Consider the following 22,260-nt stretch of genomic DNA (forward strand, 5'->3'; position numbering starts at 1 on the left):
TGTGATTCGATTATAATGGTGATTCAATTAGATGATATAGTTGGAGGTATTTAATTGATACTTATAATTATTACACAGTTAGCCGTGCCCAACTGAAGAAATGTATTACAATCAATTCCGAAAGAAGCAGGACTCAGGTGAGTTTCTAGCCCCATTTCCTTGTCATGTTTTCGGGGCCGTGTGCATACTCGATGTGATTAGTTAATACAGTTATGTTAAGTAGTAAGTGTATGATATGTGATTGTTTTATAGATGATGTACGAATGATATAGAAAAGATTAAGAGTATGTATGAAAGTATATAAATATATATAAATATGTATGGTTGTATGGTACGAGGGTGGCAGACCCTAATTATATCTGTGAAGAAAGGTGGCAGACCCTAATAATACATGTGAAGAAGGGCGACAGACCCTTATAAAAACCTGCGTAAGAAGGGCGACATGCCCTTATAAAACCTGCGTAAGAAGGGCGACCGACCCTTATAAAACCTGCTAAGAAGGGCGACAGACCCTTATAAAAACCTGCGTAAGAATGGCAACAGACCCTTATAAAAACATGTGTAAGAAGGGCGACGAACCCTTATAAAACCTGCAAAAGAAGGGACCAGACCCTAATAATATCTGTGAGGTTATAGGGTGAAAGGCTCTTTAAAACGTATGCGTATGTATGTAAAGTAAGATAAAATATGAAAGTATGACAGAATGAAAGTATGTATGTACGAAAGAAAGGTAAACAAGTTAAGTATATAAATATGTATCTTATGATATGTATATGTAAGTATGAGAAGTTGTATTTTGCCTGATTAACTAGAACTCATTCAGCGTAGCTTACTTTTATTATGCACGCATGTGAATAGGCTAAGGCGGCTCGCTTGAATGAAAACAGGTGACATTGGACTGAAGATACTGGCATATTGAAGAATGTTTTGATGTTTTAAAATGACTTTTTAAATTATGTTTCAAAACAAGAGTTTAGTTGTTGAGACTATTAGAATGATTTGTAATATATGGTTGATGTTTTTATATTCCGTGAAAAGTTTTTAATTAACTCTGATATTTAGAACTATGTATGAGTAAATCCAACGCCAAAGTAGGGTACCGGGACCGGGGCCTTACAACCATACAACTCGATTCATCCTCCAATAAAAACCGATGAGCCAAAACTCTGATTTACACACTCCCCTTAATCCCATGGATCCACACCTGCCAAATCCTACTGACGAGGAGGCGGCAGTGGTGGTGGGGAGGCCGGCGGAGGCGGGAGTGGACGGGGAAGAGGGTGGAGGAGAGTTGTGGAGGAGAGGTATGGAGAGAAGTGATGTGGTGCTGCGTGCAGTTAGAATATAATGGATGAGATTTAGCTTTTGCACAAGATCGTGTTTTAAATTTATAAAAGTGATTTCTATTAAGACTAAGCACACACAAAATAGGCAAGTGTACCTATCGTATATGTAGAATAGTATTGGTAAGAACCAAATATCGATCTGTGGACACAAATGTTTCTAATAATGAATCTTCGTTTTACTTTAATCAGAGAGTTTAATCATTTTGGGGTTGATTTTCAAACTTTTTATAAAATATAAATACTTATATAATATATATAAGTGAGAAGAAGAGAATTTTTAAATTAGTAATTCAACTATAGGAAGGTTACCATCTAAGATCAAGAATCCACTCCATCATTCCTTGATGATTATTAAGTAAACACGTGATGAACTTGCCCTAATAATATATGATAGAATAGTCCCTCATTTCTAAGTGAACATATTCTATGACATAAAAGAAAGTAGCATGCGTATTTTCAAGTCTATCCTTGCTTAATCTCATACTACCACGAGAATATCAATCTAAATAGGCAAGTAGTTTGGTAAAGTAGAAAGATTAGGATTGACTTCGATTTCTCAAATATAAATTCTAACAAATTCGGGTGATTGTAGTTAACTCACACAACCCCCCTTTGGTTGATTTGATTAGGTTACAATTACATATTCCGTTAACATATGATTTCTTTAACTAGCATGATAACCTAAGCAATCGTGTTAACAATGTTATTTCAGAATTATCAAAACTAGAGAAATAGATCATAACTTATATCTAATCATTTCTAAGTACAATATAAGGATCCATGTTTTATATTGAATAAGTTATCAAGGTATTCTTTTTACCATTTCTAGTCTCCAAGAACGTGAGTTAATCATGAATGATTATTAATCATCAACCTTGATATATTGAATGACACTTTCTTATCTGAAAGAGTTTCAATTTGTCATAGTAAGAAAAAAGAAATTTTCAGTTTGTCATAGTTTCAATTTGAATGACACTTTCTTATCTGAAGGAGTTAGACCACTATGGGTTATATAAGTGTAATAACCAATGTTAATGCCTGAAATAACCTTTACTACGATAAACCCCCTCCCCCAATTTAATTAATTTTAATCTAGTTCCGTTGCATAAACCATTCTTTTGATCAATATTCCTTAGTAACATTATTGACACACCAACTTTTAGAATCAATCTATGATTAGGCATACCAGACATTTTTAAACCATTAAGAAAATCTGGTGATGTAATGCTTGATCGAAACCAGGCCCAACACTATCAGACTGATCTATACTATCAGAACTGAGATATTCATCTTCTTCTCTGGGAAATAAAGCCAAAAATTTGTCATTAATGTCTTGGACAACTTCATTTAAAGGTGTAAGTATGACCTTTCTTGAAAATATGAAATATCATTAAAATTTTCCAATAATGATGGAAATACAAAATCAATCAGATAAGAAATCAGATCGGATGAATCACCAATCAAAAGATCATCTGGTATATCTATAACGTTGTTCCTGTCATTGTGACTACCAAGTTTTCCTTCACCAAGTTCCAACGACCATTCGTGAAATCTATTGGTCTCTTCCAAATTTTATTCCTGACACTAGACAGTTAAACTCATGTTTTTTGTTAACCTAAGAACCTTGCATTTGGACCAAATGTTGGACGAACTAAGTGAAGCATTAACAATGTCACCCCGTGATCCATTTTGTACTACTGGTAGGATTTGTCTAAATCACCCCCCAAAAAATAACTTTTCCCCCAAATGGATCTTGACAACTGTTAACGTTGCCATCTTTTAAAATATCTTTTAAAGTCCTATCCAAGGATTCAAAAGTATGTTTATGTATCATAGGAGTCTCGTCTTAGATAATCAGATCAGTTTTCTTCATTAAGTTGCAAATATATGGATGTCTTGTTATTGAACAGGTAGAATCCTCATTTAGATTTATAGGAATTAAAAGTCGAGGGTGAGCGGTTCTACCTCCCTCAAGTAACAAAGATGCTATACCGCTAGAGGCAATGTTTAAAACGATTTTAGCTTTAGATCTTATGGAAGTCGATAAAATCTTCCATACCATCTAACAATCTAACAATAACACTATGTTCATATTATATTGTAATACACTAACAAACATTGAATACATTAATATTAAAGTTATATGAAAACACACAAAAATAATATATATATATATATATATGTTTAAGTTCAAAAAAGAAATAAAATTACTGCGAGAAATGAATACGAACCACTAGTTTTATTTTAGGTTTTAAAAGTTTAAATATAAATGAAAAAGATATAAATGTAACAATAAATGCACACACTCTCTCCAATTAATACAACTAATATAACCATAATAAATCTCTCTCTAATTAATATATCTACATAATTTAGCTAAAATAATTAAAAAGATAAAAACACTAATTTATTTTTCATAAATAATAAAAAAAATGTCATACAAATGTGTCCATTAAATATAAACAATAAATATACAACCTACACAAAATTATATAACATACACTTGTTTTGAGCAATAAAAACGTACAATATAAAAAAAACATACAACTTACATATTAAATTCGACACCAACAATTATATAAACTACACAAATATACACATATCCTACAAATGTGTAGATTATATGTTTTTCGTGTGTATGTTATGTTTTCTTATTCTTAGAACAAGTGTGAGTTATATGTTAGTGTGTAGGTTGTATATTTCACATTAAATGCAAACATATGTAAGATAGGTTTCTGTATTATTCATCACAATGTAACTACGTGTTGATGGATATTGATAAGTTGAGTTGGAAGAAATTGGTTTTAATAGAATTTTTTTTAATCTATGAATAAATTGTATTTGTGTAGGATAAAGTTTTCATGTGTAGGTTATATGTTTTCGTGTGCGTGTATATTTTATTGATGATGAATTTTGTGTGTATGTTATATGTTTTCTTATTCTCATAACAAGTGTAGGCTATATATTTTTGTGTATGTTGTATTTTTTTGTTGATATTTAATGCTACCATATGTAAAATAGTTTTTTATATTATTTATCACAATGTAACTACGTGTTGATGGATATTTATATATTGAGTTGGAAGAAATCTGGATCGAAAGAAATTTTAACGTATGAATATTGTACTTGTGTAGGTTAAATTGTACTTGTGTAGGATAAAAATTTGGAAAGAAAATAAATGAATTCTTAATATTTTTCAATTATAGTAATTTGATTAGTTATATTAATTTAATAGATATATTAATTGAAGAGAGAGATGCATTTATAGTTTCTTAATTAATCTTGAAGCTTTTAAAACCTAAAATAAAACTAGTGGCCCATATTAATTTCTCGTAGTAATTTCATTTTTCTCTTGAACCATCCTCTATATATATATATATGTTAGGGTTAACGTAAAAAATAATTGTTTTGTGAAAATCATAAGAATAGATATACACCATTGGATCTAAGATCTAGTGGTTGAGATTAGTAGTTTCTAAAAGTTGTAAAGTTTTCTATTTATATGTTATAGTGTCCTATTTGGGTGGTGTACTTTATTTTAAAGCATTTTCACACTTCTGACAAACCAATTGTTTTTTATTTGAAACATTATATATATATATATATATATATATATATATATATATATATATATATATAAAAGAGAGAGAGAGAGAGTTTGGATCAAATAAAAATGAAATTAATGTGCTAAACGTGAGAATCAAGTAGAGTAATTATATATACAAGTAGAGTAATTATGTAATTACTCTATGATGTAATTACATAATTACTCTACTTGTATATTTAATTACTTTACTTGATTCTCACGTTTAGCACGTTAATTTCATTTGTACATTAACCTTTATATATATATATATATATATATATATCGTGTGAATAACCGAAAAAACCAAGTTTAGGTATTTTTGATTAAAACAAAAACAATAATAAAAATACTCACAAAATAAAAACAAATGTGTTGTTCGAAAACAATCCAATACTAAATAACTGTTATGCAAATTATACGTCCGATAAATTAACATAATATGGTTCAATAACTTTATTAAATATCCAAAAAAAAACGTCTAATAACTCATCAATATCAAATTAAACGACGTTTAACAACTTAACAGAATATTAGATTAACATAAACGTCCAATTTAGCCTAATTTAGAGGGATACCTGTTAGTCATATAAGGTTCAATTAAATCATAAGATTCAGGGTAACAAATATAATATAATATAATATAATATAATATAATATAATATAATATAATATAATATAATATAATATAATATAATATAATATAATATAATATAATATAATATAATATAATATAATATAATATAATATAATATTATATAATATAATATAATATAATATTATATAATATAATATAATATAAACGAAAACATAAAAATCCTACGTGTCGTGATGTGGTCGCTCCCCCTTTTTTGGAGTCATCAGATTTGCTTGATTTTTAAATGGAGGTTTCTCATGCATTTGACCAGAATTCCTTAAACGGGTTATTACATCTCATTGAATTATAAATTATTCTTATCAAATTATTGATGTGAAAATCCTATAAAATAGGATATAATAAAAATTATTATATGATTTTTTTTTAAAATATTATTTATAGTTAAGAAACAATTTCATAGTAAAAAAAATAAGCGGGTCTTGGGTCTTACCAAACCCAGATAACTTTTAAACGGGTTATAACATCTTAGTTATTTGTGAAACCTTTTTATCATCAAACTCTAAGTATATTATAAATTCCATTACAATAAATAAAAGTAAACCCAAAAAAATATATAAATAATAAAAACGAGTAATGTAAAATAGCCCTCGTAATACGTGGGATAAAAACTAGTATATATATATATAATTAGGAAAGAAAAACACAATCCTTGATTATCTAATATAAAATCATAATAAAATAGAAAAAACCGTCAAATTTAGCCTAATTTTAAGAGATACCTTTGTTTTTTTTCAATTTAGTCCATTTAAATTATAAGATTCATGGTCAAGAAAAATATATAGATAATTAGGAAACAAAAATGTAATGTTTGACTATCTAATATAAAATCATAGGTAAAATTAAAAAATCACCAAATTTAGGCTAATTTTAAGGGATATCTTTTAATCAATTTAGTGCATTTGAATTATAAGATTCATGGTCAATATATATATATATATATATATATATATATATATAATTAGGAAACAAAAGTTAATATTTGACTATCTAATATAAAATCATCGCTTATCGCTTATAAACATTATATGATCCTTAAAAAAGCATATCATCTAAAAAAATAACTTTTGTAAAAAGAAAACGTCGAACCGGTAATTTATCATGTAAGTATCTTACATACGAAATTATATGGTAACATAAAAAAAATATTAATCATTACGGTAGTACATATTAAAAAATGCAGTATAAATTAACTTATTTAAAATTACATATAATTGGATTTATGGTAACTCCTTATATATTTAAAAACACCAATATTGTGTATTGAATATGAGTATTGTTGTCATAAATTGGAATGAATAAAAATGTCCTTAAAAAAACTGTAAACTCTTCGTAGTGAAATTACTACTAAAATATAAATAGTTTAGTGGTACACATTTGAGTAACAAATCCACAAATTGATTTTTTTTAAATGACTGAGTGGGTTAATTTTATTTGAATTTTACAAAAAACAATAAGCAACAAATCAACATTTAATGATAAGTTAAAATAATTCTACACAAAAATGATATGTTACAAAAAAATAAAATAAAAATGAAACGGATAACTAAATTATGTAGTTGTAAAATATTAAAAATACGTTAATTGTTTTTTAGTAAATATTATAGTTCCCATGGTTATAAATAAAATTGAAGCTTCAATAAACAACATAACATACCATCTAACAATCTAACAATAACACTATGTTCATATTATATTGTTGTTCACTAACAAACATTGTATACATTAATATTAAAATTATATGAAAACACACATTAATGGAATATATATATATATATATATATATATGTGTTTAAGTTCAAGAGAGAAATGATATTATTGCGAGAAATGAATATGAGCCACTAGTTTTTTTTAGATTTTAAATATTTAAAAATAAATAAAAAATATAAATGCAACAATAAATGCACTCTTTCTCCCCAATTAATACAACTAATATAACCATAATAAATCTCTCTCTAATTAATATATTTAACTAATTTAACTATAATAATTAAAAAGATAAAAAGACTATTTTAGTTTTATTTTTTTATTTACATACTCTTCAATTCAACATAAATACAATTTATTTATATAATACTATTTTTTATATTAAAAATAATTTCCACTCAATTTATTAGCATATATCAACGTGTTTTTTTAACACCAAATATCAAAACATATTTTTTTTGAATTGGTATTCCTATAAAAATTATTATCATAAATAATAAAAAAAATACCATACAAATGTGTCCATTAAATGTAAACAATAAATATACAACCTACACAAAGTTATATAACCTACACTTGTTTTGAGCAATAAAAACGTACAACATACAAAAAGTGTACAACTTACATATGTAATTCTACATCAACAATTATATAAACTACACAAATATACACATATCCTACACATGCGTAGGTTATATGTTTTTCGTATGTAGGTTATATGTTTTCTTATTCTTAGAACAAGTGTAAGTTATATGTTTTTATGTAGGTTGTATATTTTTTATTGACATTTAATGCAAACATGTGTAAGATACTTTTTTGTATTATTCATCACAATGTAACTAAGTGTTGATGGATATTGATATGTTGAGTTTGAAAAAATTGGTTTTGAATAAAAAGAAATTAATGTATGAATAAATTGTATTTGTGTAAGATAAAATTTTCGTGTGTAGGTTATATATTTTTCATGTGTAGGTTATATGCTTTCGTGTGCGTGTGTATCTTATTGATGATGAATTTTGTGTGTAGGTTATATGTTTTTCGTGTGTAGGTTATATGTTGTCTTATTCTTAGAACAAGTGTAGATTATACGTTTTTGTGTAGGTTTTATGTTTTTTTGTTGATATCTAATGCAAACACATGTAAAATAGTTTTTTGGTATTATTCATTATAATGTAAGTATGTGTTGATTGGTATTAATATATTGAGTTGGAAGAAATTAGTTGTGGATATAAAGAAATTTTAATGTATGAATAAGTTATACTTGTGTAGGATAGAAATTCAAGACACAAAAAATAAGTTATAAAAATAAATGAGTTCTTAATATTTTCCAATTATAATAATTTAATTAGTTATATTAATTAAGTAGATAAGTATTATGGTTTATTAGTTATATTAATTGAAGAAAATTAATGATTAATACTTTCTTTATTTAGCTTTAAGCATTTAAAACTTAAAACAAAACTAGTGGCCTATATTCATTTCTCGCATTTCTTGCAGTAATTTCATTTCTCTCTTGAACCATCCCACATATATATATATATATATATATATATATATATATATATATATATATATATCTCGCGTGAATAACTGGAAAAATCAGGTTTAAGTATTTTAGATAAAAACAAAAACAATAATAAAAATACCCACAAAATAAAAACAAATGTGATGTTTGAAAACAATCCAATGCTAAATGAAAAACATCAAACAAAATGTGTAGGTAAGGTTATTATTCAACATCGCCATCATCGTATATAGGAAAAAATGGTTAAGTATGAGAATCTTGCAGACCTGTCATCCTTGTCATCTACAAAATACAAATGGTTTTAAGACATCTAATATTCATGTAAAGCATGTATTTGTAAAATAATAAATTAAACCAAAAGACACTAACCATTCCAATATAATCAAAACTGGTTGTACGTGCTCATCATTGAGTCCGTGTTCGACGTTTTGTAATGACAATACTTCAAGATTATGTGACGTTGGATTTAAGGATGCTGTAGCATACACATTATCAACAACAAAATTAATGCGTTCAATACCATCAATGTTAAAGACATGCAATACTAAGTCATTGTAATGTTTGGTATCAAATACTATATAATCATTGGTTCTTAAGTTAACATGATGGGCACCTTAGATTATCTAGTAGTAAATCCATGCCTATTAGTATTGTGATGTGTTGTAAAACACACTTATCTTCCGCACCTTTTAGCGTCATTTTAATCGCTTAATTATATAATAAATAATGAATTTTAACTTGTTTTAACTTGATATTACAAAGTTTATTATCTTGTGTAGGTTATGAGATTTAAAAGAGAAAAAGATCGGGTTTTGGAAGACATAAGAGGCTTTATGATCAAGTTAACAAGACAAAACTCAAGGCCCGACCCAAGCATGCTAGAGGAAAGCCTTTCATGCCATATTATAACATAACACAAAAAAAAAAAACCCTAACACCCCCCATAGGGCCGATCGGAACTGCAGCAACAAGAAGAAGAAGAAAATTATTATTTTGAAGCTTGTGGCGGCCAAGGGAAGAAGGATTAATCTAAGGGTGACTCGGGACAGCAGCTAGGGTCATTTCTCATCATTTATCTCAGCCCCAAACAAGAGTATAACGTCCATAAACTTTGTGTTCTTGTTAGTGTTCATAGCTCTTGTGATTTTGATATTTAAAGTTGAATTCTTTTGCAATTGAGTTAGGGTTGAGTTTGTATTGATTATCATTGATTGTTGAATGATTTGGACTATGTTTTTGATGATTTATATAATGTTTTTATTGAGTATATGCTGCTGTCCAAAACTTATGAGTAGCTAAACTTTGTTGTTCTACCTAGGTTAGATGATTTTTGTTCGGTTTTAATGAGTTTAGTGGATTGTTTGATCAATATGACTTGATTTGCTATTGAAAGTTTGGTTTTATGATGAATTAGGTTGTGTTTAGTGGCTGTGATATTATTGGTTTTATCTCATAATCTCATACTTCGATTAATTGAATTGGTTTTGATTGAGAGTTGTATGTTCAATTCTTTACTTTGTATGTTCAATTCATAATCTCATCTCACTCGCATTGCACGTATTTACGACACTTTTCATCTTGCCAGCGTATATGAAGACGCCATCAAACTCCGTGTCTTTCCATTCTCACTCGTTGATCATGAGATTTGTGGCTTGAGTCCCTTCCGCAGGGCTCCATATCCACTTGAGCCACCATGCAGACCCAGTTTCTTGAGAAATACGATCCTCCGTCTAAGGCCGCTCGTTTGCGTAACCAGATTCATTATTTTCAGATGGAGGACACCGAGAGTTTCTATGAGGCGTGGGAGAGATTCAAAAATCTACTTTCTTTATGTCCGAACCACGGCCTGCAAGACCGGGCAGTTGTTGAGAAGTTCTATAACGGGGTGACGTACGCGACACAAAGTATGCTAGAAACGGTTGCGGGAGGTAATTTATTGATGACTAAGGATACAGATGAGAGAATTGCTTTGTTTAACGGTTTAGCCATGAGTGGATACTGGCGACTATTAGCCAAGAGCACCAAGACTGTCGACTCCCTATTACGCGACATACATTTGGTCGACACGAACACCGCACTTGCGGCACAGGTTGAGGCGTTGGCTGTCACACCCCGACCAAAGGCGGGCGGAACATGCCGGGGTGTAACGTATTGATTGGACAGTAGCTCAAAAGACACTAATTAAAGCGACAATGAATATTTAGTTTCATTAACATTAAACACGTACACAAATTCAATAATTATAACAATTACATCATATTCTTGTATGTTGAATAATATCCTAAGTTCAAACTATTGTCTTCCAACTTGAATAATATCAACTACTTGTACCTGTAACATGTATGAAAATAGAGTTTGTCAACACGGATGTTGGTGAGAATGCATAAGTTTTAGTTATATATATATATATATATAGATAAATCACAATTCATATGTAAATGATGAGTATTACAATTCCTATGAAAATGTAAACAACTAAATAGATATGGACCCGTTATTATTGATAATAAATCAAAGTACTTGGGTAAATGTATGATCATACTAGATGAGGATAGATGATGATGAGATACCAACCACTAAACATAAAATAAACAATTAAGCACATAGAGCATTATCATAGAGCATGCAATAATCACACATAAACATATATTGAATTGTGTTATGAATAGATAAGTAAATAAAAATGAGTAATTTAAATAGGGTATACATGCCACCCCCAAAAATTTAAAAGCTGAAAAAGGGAAATATGTAAACTCACCTTTGAGATTAAAGCCAAACTTGAAATGACAACCGAAAGCACGTTAAAGAAAATGAACGATCGAACCTCACGAACTATAAATAAACAAGATATAATAACTAAAGATTAACTATGGGATTGGAAAGTTTAAAGAATACTAAATCTAATGTATAAATATTAAGATAGAAACAAGGAAAATATAAAAAAGGAAGATGAAATACAAAATCAGTTTTTGGACAACAAACTATTCTGTTTTGATTAAGGTATTTAAAATATCAAAAAATTTTATTATAAATCAAGACTTTCCAATCTACTAATATAGAATGTTTTAAACAACTTTCATTTAGAAAAGTTTTGCAAATTCGTAACCTAAATAGGCCAAAACAACCATGTAAATAAGAGGGTATGAATATGCGCACTGTTTTTAAAATATTTATTGCGAATTCATAGGAATGAATTAAAATGCGTAAAAATAGTTTTTAGAACCGTATTTCATCGAAGTATATCACAGAATTTGGTGTTGCACTTTTTCAGTTTGTTATAAACAATATATGCCTCTTTCTTTGACGGCTATATCTAATGTCAAAACTGAAATATTGCAAAAAGCAATATTCTAACGATTTCGAAAAGAATTTTGATGAAATAAAATTATGGACTTTTTTGGATATGATTATATAACAATTAGCAATATTTTAACAATTTCGAAAAGGATTTTGATGAAATAAAATTATGCACTTTTTTGGATATGATTATATAACATTTATTAGCATATATCATCAAAAATCCTTGGGTCATTTGAACATAAAAATAATTATTCAAAACAGAAAAACAAAGATGTAAGAACGTTACATATATCATAAAAAATCCTTGGGTGATTTGAAAATAAAAATAATGATTCAAAACAGAAACACAAAGATGTAAGAACGTTTCAAGTGTGACCTTCGTGTAATCGATCATCTCCTTGTGTTCTTTGTCTCATACACCCTATACACCATGGTGTATGGATTATGTGGATTCCTAGACATGATTGTGCTATGGTCATATGACCATTTGATTAACTAGTATGAACAAGAATTTAAAATAAATAGACATAAGATGAAGAAGACTTGAATAATTAAAACCCTACCTTTGAAATGGAAAAAAATAATCTCTTGAATGTGTCAAAGAGCGGTGCAAGAATGAAAGGGGTGAGAGTGAGTTCTTATTCATACTAAAATAAGGAGGTTATTGTTTAGAATGTTTTAATGATAAAATTGATTGTGAGAGTGATTTGGGGGAGGAGGTTTGACCAAAATTTGAATGGTGTAGGAAGATATTTGATTCGTTAAACATCCTTAACGAATCAGGAGGAACTTAACTTAAGGTCTAGTTCATTGAACATCCTTAACGAACTAGACATGTCCCTTAACGAACTAGATTAAATATAATTAACTTTTACATTAAATAAACGATAAATACAAAATGATAAATACAAAGACTCGAGACGCAAAACCGTGTATTAACAAAAACTTATGAGTAGCTAAACTTTGTTGTTCTACCTAGGTTAGATGATTTTTGTTTGGTTTTAATAAGTTTAGGGGATTGTTTGATCAATATGACTTGATTTGCTATTGAAAGTTTGGTTTAATGATAAATTAGGTTGTGTTTAGTGGCTGTGATTTTATTGGTTTTATCTCATAATCTCATACTTCAGTTAATTAAATTGGTTTTGATTGATAGTTGTATGTTCAATTCTTTACTTTGTGTTTAGAGTTTGATTGAGGTAGGATCAACCGTAGGGTTTTGTTGAGATTGTTAATTGGTATAATTAAGCGGGTGAACATCTTCTTAGAGACCGAGAGGTGATAGGAAGTAAAGTCGTCTCATAGCTTTTACTTGTTAGAATTAGGATTGCGCGACAACGGGTTTGGTTCTTGTCGGGTTTGGGTTTGTGATCGATTAGTTGGTCTAGTTTATGTTTAAACCAAATTGTTCCTCTATCCTTGGTTGCGTAGTATTCGTTTCCATTAGGTTCGTGTGTTGGTGAGTCCGAGAGGAGAGTCGACGCTAGAACACCTTAACATTCGTTTCCTGGTTTGTTTTTAAAATCAATTAATTGTAAGTTAGGGTTTGTTAGTGAGACCGAGAGGTGATCTAGATTTCTTGAGAAAACCTTAGTTGTGCCATCCTTAGATACCGGTGTCGTGAGATCATTCAATACATTAGCTTGTTAGATCGTCAATATGATTTTTACCTAGGTAGACGTTTTCCCCATTGTCAGTTAAGTTTTTAAGTTAGGAAAGTTTTGATTGTCAGTTCCGTCAGTCTAGTTAATCAATTTAGTTAAAGTAATTTATGTCAAGTAGTTTAATTACTAAAAAAACCAATTTAAAAATATTATTTTTAGGAAGGGTTGCCCATCCGGGAACTCACGGCTTTGTTTTTGGTTGCTCAGGTAGAGACTTCCCTGGTGGTCACCCATCCTAGTACTACTTCCACCTAAGCACGCTTACATGTGGAGTTTTCATGTGCTCCACAACCAACTAAGCCCAAAACGCGTTGGTGATGTTAAGAGGCAGGACATTACTTATGAACCAAGGATCTCTCTTGTCCACGGCCGATGTGGGATAGCCTAAGAGTGGGACGATATTGTGTTTGCCAAGGGTGTTACAGGCGTTTCACGTGTCCTAGTGTTCGATACTCGGACTTCTTAGGTCTATACTACTTGTGATCGGTACACTTGCCGGTTGTGTGTGAATTCATTAGGAGTTTCGTTTTAAATTTAAAGCTTAGATATGAGTTCCATAGAAAGAGCATTCATTAGACACACATCACATTGGGTATAGATGTTAACTAGACATCCCATGACATTCCATCAACAATAGTTAAAACTCATTTGTAATCTTGGTTTAAGGTATATTATATCTTTAGTTGATCATCCCTCATTGCCTAGTCATTTATCGAGAAATAATTAACAAAACTAATAGAAATTACATAATAATTTAGAAATATAATAAAAATATAGCATTTATTAAAAGTATACTAACTATATAGTTTAAAATAGGGTAGTCAACAAATGAGTCAAAAACCCAAAAATCCATACGCGGTTTTTTATGCACACATATAAAGTTCCATCGATTTTGTTCCATTGGTATAAATACCAAATAGTCACCTGTAATACCCCGTTACCGGTGCCTCACATTTGGGCGTTGGATTTACTCATCAACATAGTTCAATTCATTAGAGTTAATAAAAACATACGCGGAATATAAAGACTTTCATAAACATTACATTAATCCATATCTTGTCTTAAAAGAAACACCTTGTCTTTCAAAATATCATAATATTAAACATAAACGTTTTCCGATGCCAGCTTCTTATTCAATGCCACGTGTTCCCCTCAAGCGAGCTGTCTCATTCTACTCACCTGCGTGCATACTAAAAGTCAGCTACGCTGAGTGAGTTCTAGTAAATAACATAACATACTTTACATCCATACGCACTTACATACTATCATTCATACTTTCATATTTAAAATTGTACTTTACTTTATTCTATTCTGCCTCAGATGTTATTAGGGTCCGATCCCATTTCTGCCTTGGATATTATCAGTGTCCAGTCCCTTTTCTGCCTCGAGATTATTAAAGGGCTCGGTCCCTTTTCTGCCTTGGATATTATTAGGGTCCAGTCCCTTTTCTACCTTTCTATCTCTTACATTCATTCATAACATACATACGTATCATTCATAGTTCATACATAACATTCATATTCATTATTATAACTTGGCAGTACGTGCAATATCCGAAGATCGTTCACGTACCGACAAACAATCATTCATACATTATACATAGCATTCATATTCATAACTATAACTTGACAGTACGTGCGATATCCGAAGATCGTTCACGTACCGACAAGCAATCATTCATACATTATACATAGCATTCATATTCATAGCTATAACTTGACAGTACGTGCAATATCCAAAGATCGTTCACGTACCGATAAGCAATCATTCATACCGTTCACATATATCACATAGGGCATACACTTATCACTTAAGATAAGTGTATTAACAAATCACATCGAGTATGCACACATCCTCGAAAACATAACAAGGAATGGGGCTAGAAACTCACCTGAATGCTGTTACCTTCACCGTTAATTGTAATCTCCTTCTTGAGCTGTGCACGACTAACTGTATAACAATTACAGGTATCAATCAACTATCTCTATCTATATTGTGTTTATAGTTCAATTATAACCCACAATGAACGGGGGTCCGGGGGCAGCGCCCCTGGCAGCGGGGTTCTAGGGGCGGCAGCCTCTAGCGGGGTCCAAGGGGCAGAGCCCCTGGCTCGGGTTAAGCTGTCTTAACACATTTTCCATTAGGACTTTAATTTATTTTCTAATTCATTAACACATTCTTCATAACGAATTAAGTCCAATTTGCTATCCGATTCGTTACCTTGTATTTATGAGCGGACATAAATGTAAGCCAACATACATGTTAAGCGAACTTAACTTAAGTGAATTTAATTTAAGAGAACTTAACTTAAGCGAACTTAACATTCAACGAACTTAGCTGTACGCGAACTTGGATTCTGGCGAACTTAACTGTCAGCGATCTTGTATAGCGAAGTTAACAGAAGCAAACTTATTAGTGGGCGAAGTTAACAGCAGCGAACATAGCTGCGGGCGAAGTTGCCCAGATGCAGCCAGTGTTCGTCCTTAACCCCCCATAATCATCTCCGTTCAACGTGAAATCCTTGGATAGGATATTTAACCAACCCGCGATCATTCCTATGGTCGTTTTTGGATATGATTTGGCCCGAAAACGCATAAAGTTTGGACCTTTAAGGTCAAAAACGTTCAATACTAGGTTTAAGGGTTCATTTAATCGAGTCACACAGGTTTATGGGTTCATCAGCTTCACTTTAGCATCAAGTTTACAACTTCACGTTTCGTTTATCCCCGATCTATTCTCGTTCTAACTTTCAAGGCTAAACGTTTATAAAAACATAAACTTTACGGTCGAGAACATACCTTGTTTTCGTTTGGATCTCGTTTTAATTGTTTATGAACTCTAGATCTTGTATAAATCTTGTGTAATAAGGATCTACACGAACTAGCGTCCACTTGATCCCGAACCTCGCTCTACTCTCTCGGGCGTTTATATGTATAGTGATATGTGTGTGTTTTTGAGTGTGTAGGCAAATATGGAAAGATGGAATGAGGATTAGGGTTTTAGGGTGGTTTAAAGGGGTATTTATATCCCTTAAAGCCCATGGACCTAAGGCTCATTACCCCTTTAACCCACCATAATTAATCCAAGTCCATGATCTTTTCTTTGTTAATACTAATTAATTATTTAAACCCAATAACTAAACGCGACTTTCTTTTATTAAACATGAAAATTTAGGATGTTACATCACCAGATTCAGAGCCTGTATCCTTAATTAGTAGCTACCAACTGGATATATAAACATAATTATATTCAACTAATTTAAGTTTAACAACCTATTCGTCCCATATACTTTCAGTAAGAACACAATGAACATGAGATGTATGTAAAAATATTTGGAGACATGCATCATAGGGTAATGCCTATTAGTTAAAAGAAATCATACTATAAAAAATATTAACTTGACCAGTACTTGTGTTTTAATTTTGGATAATAATAATAATAATATAGTACATCATGAAAGATGTTTGAAGTACCGTTAGTTCTAAAGACGAATTATAAAAGATATAAAAGCCAGGATAATCCGTATACAAGACATTTAAAGTATTTAATGTTAAAGAAATAAGAGTAGCTAATGTATGATTATGAGTAATGAATTTACATATAAAAAACTTAAGAAAATAGATTTGAAAGAATTTAAAAAACAAAATTTGATTTCCAGAAACCTTTTTGTTTACGATCATATAATTAGTTAACATATTACTTAACATAACATCAGTAATAAAAAATGACATACCTTTTACTTTCTAACTATCGGAATGGAGGATTACAAAAGTTTAAAGGTAAAATTTGAATTTATAAAGTTATAGATATTAATGCTTTAATGGGAATTGGAATTATAAAAGAAGAATATAATTAATTACCGCACAATATAAGCCTCTAATCAAATTAATTGGGTTGTTTAATAATTTATTTTGTTTTAGAATTATTTTATTGTAAATAAAATCAGTGAAGTGGTTGATATAAATGGAAAGATAAGTATTATACCAATGGGAAGATGGCAAGTGGACACAAACTCAATTGATTTAATTGTATAGGTAGATACTCTTTGAAGTTATCTACCTATACTATTAAAGCAATAGAGTTTATGGACACATGACATATTCTTATTGGTCCAACACTATTGCTTTCATATATAACAACTCATTCTCTGATTTTCTTTCCAATTAATTAATTCAAAAAACAAATTCCAAACCGTAGAATTTCTTGATAATAATTGACGCAACGTGATGATAAAATTGGAAGTCAAACACGTTGATTCTGCAAATACTCGTGTGATTCTTCCCCGAACTTCCAGAAAAGATGTAGATCGTAAATAAGATAGACAATTGAACCTGTTGATTCACACGAATACCAGGATCAATTCTTCCAACTATCGTTGATTCACAAAGAATACCGATAATTAGGTCCTTCACACACTAACACACACTGTGATAGAGAGGAAATGATTTTTTATATATATATATATATATATTCCAAACCTGATTTTTTTACATTACAAAATCCCAAGTATTTAAAAGACACAGAGTACCATTGGGCTTCTAATGATTAAACTAAAAGACATAAAATATTAATTTCAAACTCTTGTAATTCCATAACTCATGTCGTCATTATTTGGTAAACCTCTGATCTCCCCACATCATTCTCTCCACCTTTGAAAAAACTCGCCCTCGAGTTTTTGTCTTTGAACCGTAGCCACCTGGGTCAAATGGACCATCCATCCAATTCTGATTTATAGTTATGATAACCTGCTCAAATAGTTCAACTTTACTAATCAGCTTGTCCGACTCTAGGCTTGTACCACATGGGTTAAAAGGAGTATCGCTACGCTTTCTATTTTCTACAAGTTCGTGTGATCTTGATAATATTTCTTTGCTTGCATATTTAATAATCGGCCCCATTATATCTTGTGCATTTTTAAGATATAATTGATTGACTTCTTACCTTAGAGTGTTGTTTGTGAAACTTGCATACAAATCTTCATAAATGACATTGCTAACCATATTAATATTAGCATTTGGCTAACATCTCTTCCAGTGGTTTTTTTCTTCTTGAGTAATATCCACGCCACCTATCACATTAGGAAAGTCAATCTTTTCTAAAGAAAATAATATTCCCTTCCTTTTGAATAGGCAATATTATTTTCTCAATTGGCATGTATAATACCAAATTCTCCTTAAATGAAGGAATTTCCAAGCAACTATTGGTATTCTCATTAACATTGTTAATCCCATCAACAGCCGCCATACAACCAACAACAGGCACCGGAGGTCGACCACCACCTTTTTCAAAATTATGAACACTAGAAATCAATTCATCAACATATTCCGTGTTCACAATACTTACACTTATCCTTGCATAATGGACACGTCTTTAGTCAAAGATTTCCCGTTAAATTGCATCGTTTCATTGCAACCACATGTACGAGACTTCTAACAATACCAATCTGAATAAATTGTAGACCACTCATGTTTTCTTTTTAAACTTTCAAGAACATCACCGGTTGCCCAAACATACCATTCCTAGTCCTCGTATTCATCAAACACGGGCTAGGAATCATAGATATTGTCCCTCTCACAAGCCATATTGAGCCAGGAATTCGGCTCTGATACCAACTGATGTGGGAACGGAAGCATTCAAATGGCTCATGACACTTTCGTTAATCAAAGACCGATAATCTGAACCATAGGTTCCAAGAACAAAGTTCTCTTCAATTAAAATTCAATCAAAAACTAATGAAACTAAAGACCTAACAACTTTATTTATAAATAAAAATAAACGTTTGGGCCGGGCCAGGCCGACTTAATGGACCGGATGCTCCTGCATCACACTCTCCCTCTTCTAAAAACTTGTCCTCAAGTTTTGTTTTTAGACTGAAGCCGCCTGGGTCAAAAGGAACATCAACTCGCTCCTTATTCAACGACATCATGACCCGCCATAGATAATATGTTCCATCTTCTTTTAATGCATTGAAACTGTTCAAATGCCTTGAAGTTATATCACTGTGCATGCCTAGAGTGTTGAATTTGATTCCACAATTAATGAGACCTACAAACTCCCCACTAACATGGTTTATTTTTGAGATTTTTTCACCATTCTTATCATTATTCTAACTATTAAGTTCAATTGACCCGTTAAATTCGTCAGTTTCTTAATTAATAGGACCTCCTCCACCATCATCATAAACAAAAGTTTGATGACCTTCATCCCTATCTTCAATGTGAATAACACTATATTTAAAATTCAAATTGTTTTGACTTACCAAAATACCCGACTGACCTTCCTTGTTCCTCGGGTTTTGACCATCAACCACAACCGATCCTACGCCACCCGCAGCTACCAGAGAACCACACGTAGCTACCACATCGTCTGCAATATTAATTACAACACCGTTATAGACCGATGCGCCCCTTAGTATTCCATCAATAAAAGGGCATATGTTTTTGCGTATTCCGTCATCTTCCGATCCAAAGATTCACCATACATCCAAGAAAACCGATCCTCGTCCCGGTAATCGTCATACATAGGCAAAGAATTATAGATAGTATCACCACTGGGAGGATCGGTTAACTCGTCCACGACGGGTGTTTCCGGTTCTGTTTCCTTCCATGTTGATGATGATTCAAGATCTCGGATCCTTTGTTGAAGCCGCATGATCTCTTGTTCTATTTCCAGATCTCGGACTCTCTTCCGGAGCCGTTTGATAATCTTAGGATCTCGTGGGTCAGAATAGACTCCACCGCTGCCTCGATCGGCGAATCTGCGAGTAGGATGTCGATCTTCTTCACGAGCACGCGAACAGAAAACACTCGTGTCGTTGCCTATGTCGGCGAATCGACGAACATACAAGTATTTACCTCCATGTTGAGACATTTGAGAACCAAAAGCTCTGATAACAAATGATGCGGCGTGATGATAAAATTGGAAGTCAAACACGTTGATTCTGCAAATACTCATGTGATTCTTCCCCGAACTTCCAAAAAAGATGTAGATCGTAAATAAGATAAATAATTGAACCTATTGATTCACACGAATACCAGGATCAATTCTTCCAACTATCGTTGATTCACAAAGAATACCGATAATTTGGTCCTTCACACACTACCACACACTGTGATAGAGAGGAAATGATTTTTTTTATATATTCCAAACCTGATTTTTTTACATTACAAAATCCCAAGTATTAAAAGAAATAGAATACTATTGGGCTTCTAATGATTAAACCAAAAGACATAAAATATTTATTTCAAACTCTTGTAATTCCATAACTCATGTCGTCATTATTTGGTAAACCTTTGATCTCCCCACATCAATAATATAATTCAAAAATAAATTAAATTGCATTAACTATCCTAAAATCAATTTCTATACCCATTTCATTTATACCTTCATTTTGGTTCAATTCTCCGGTCATTACAAACACAATCCCTAACTTTAGAGCCACCATTCGATATCAATTGATTCTTCAATCGTCTTCAACAACGCTAAATCTCAATTACTTCTTTGAATCAACCCAAACCATTTACTATAAACCCCAATTCGATTATGTTATTCAATATTACCGTTGTCCATCCAAATCCAAAAACCCTAGCGCTCGCTCGATCCTAATTTTCAACCGATTCTTCAAAATGCCAGCTTATCATGATGTTCTATTCGATCAACTTCTTGTAGCTCTCTCGTATTTCCCATCTTTGATTCGATTAATCCATTGTCGGAATTGTAAGTATCATCGACTTTTTGTTGCGTTGTTTAGTTTGGTTTAGGGGTGTTCACGGATCGGTTTGAAACCGTGAAACCATCCAAACTGGTCACCGGTTTGGTTTCATAGTTAGTTTTTTTCATAGCTATTGGTCGATCAGTTTGGAAATTTCCAAATCGTAACGAGCGATTTGGTTTATGGTTTATACCATAAATCAACCGCATAAAACCGGACCAGATTGTGTGATTTAGTTAATTAATTATTTTTAATATTCATATTGTACATTTATATATGCATGTATTCAAATATATTACTACACATAATTATATTAAATTTATTAATGTATATTAGATATATTACTAAATACTAACACTAACAGTTAAGTAAAAAATGGGTTAAGCCCGAATGTATACAAATAATTTACTAGACAACTTGTGGGCATGTGGCTAGATTTGTGTTTTGCTTATATATGGAAGACTTATGTTTAATCGTGTTAAATTCTTCAAAATTTTGACAACTTTACCAGATGTATACAATGTGTTGATTTGGGTTTCTTGTATAAAAACCCAACAACTCCAAACCGTGAAACCAAACTGTTACTAACAGTTTGGTTTAGTTTGGCTCAAGAGTTCTATGGTTTGGTGTGGGTTTACAAAAATTTTAAACCGTTAGTCACGATTTGGTTCACGGTTTGACCTAAAAGCCGTGAAAACCGGACTGTGAACACCCATATTTTGGTACGATAGATTTTAGCTTTGCATTTGCACATCGATTATCTGCCTAC

General features: G+C 31.2%; 1 protein-coding gene across 1 annotated transcript in view; it reads right to left on the reverse strand.

Annotated features, from left to right (window-relative positions):
- The window catches only part of LOC143601641 (uncharacterized), a 30,650-nt gene extending 9,916 nt beyond the window's left edge, over positions 1-20,734 (reverse strand). Inside the window, exons 1-4 of the mRNA XM_077079027.1 lie at positions 20,257-20,734; positions 20,057-20,146; positions 18,944-19,059; positions 18,752-18,848 (exon numbers count right to left, since the gene is read on the reverse strand). Coding sequence (XP_076935142.1) covers positions 18,752-18,848; positions 18,944-19,059; positions 20,057-20,146; positions 20,257-20,734 — 781 coding nt within the window. The remainder of the gene's footprint in view (positions 1-18,751; positions 18,849-18,943; positions 19,060-20,056; positions 20,147-20,256) is intronic.
- Between the last annotated feature and the right edge of the window lie 1,526 nt (positions 20,735-22,260).

The sequence above is a fragment of the Bidens hawaiensis genome, unplaced genomic scaffold, assembly GCF_021521415.1.
Source record: "Bidens hawaiensis isolate Kalapana, Puna unplaced genomic scaffold, B.hawaiensis_p1.1 tig00000237_1, whole genome shotgun sequence".
NCBI classification, from domain to species: Eukaryota; Viridiplantae; Streptophyta; class Magnoliopsida; order Asterales; family Asteraceae; genus Bidens; species Bidens hawaiensis.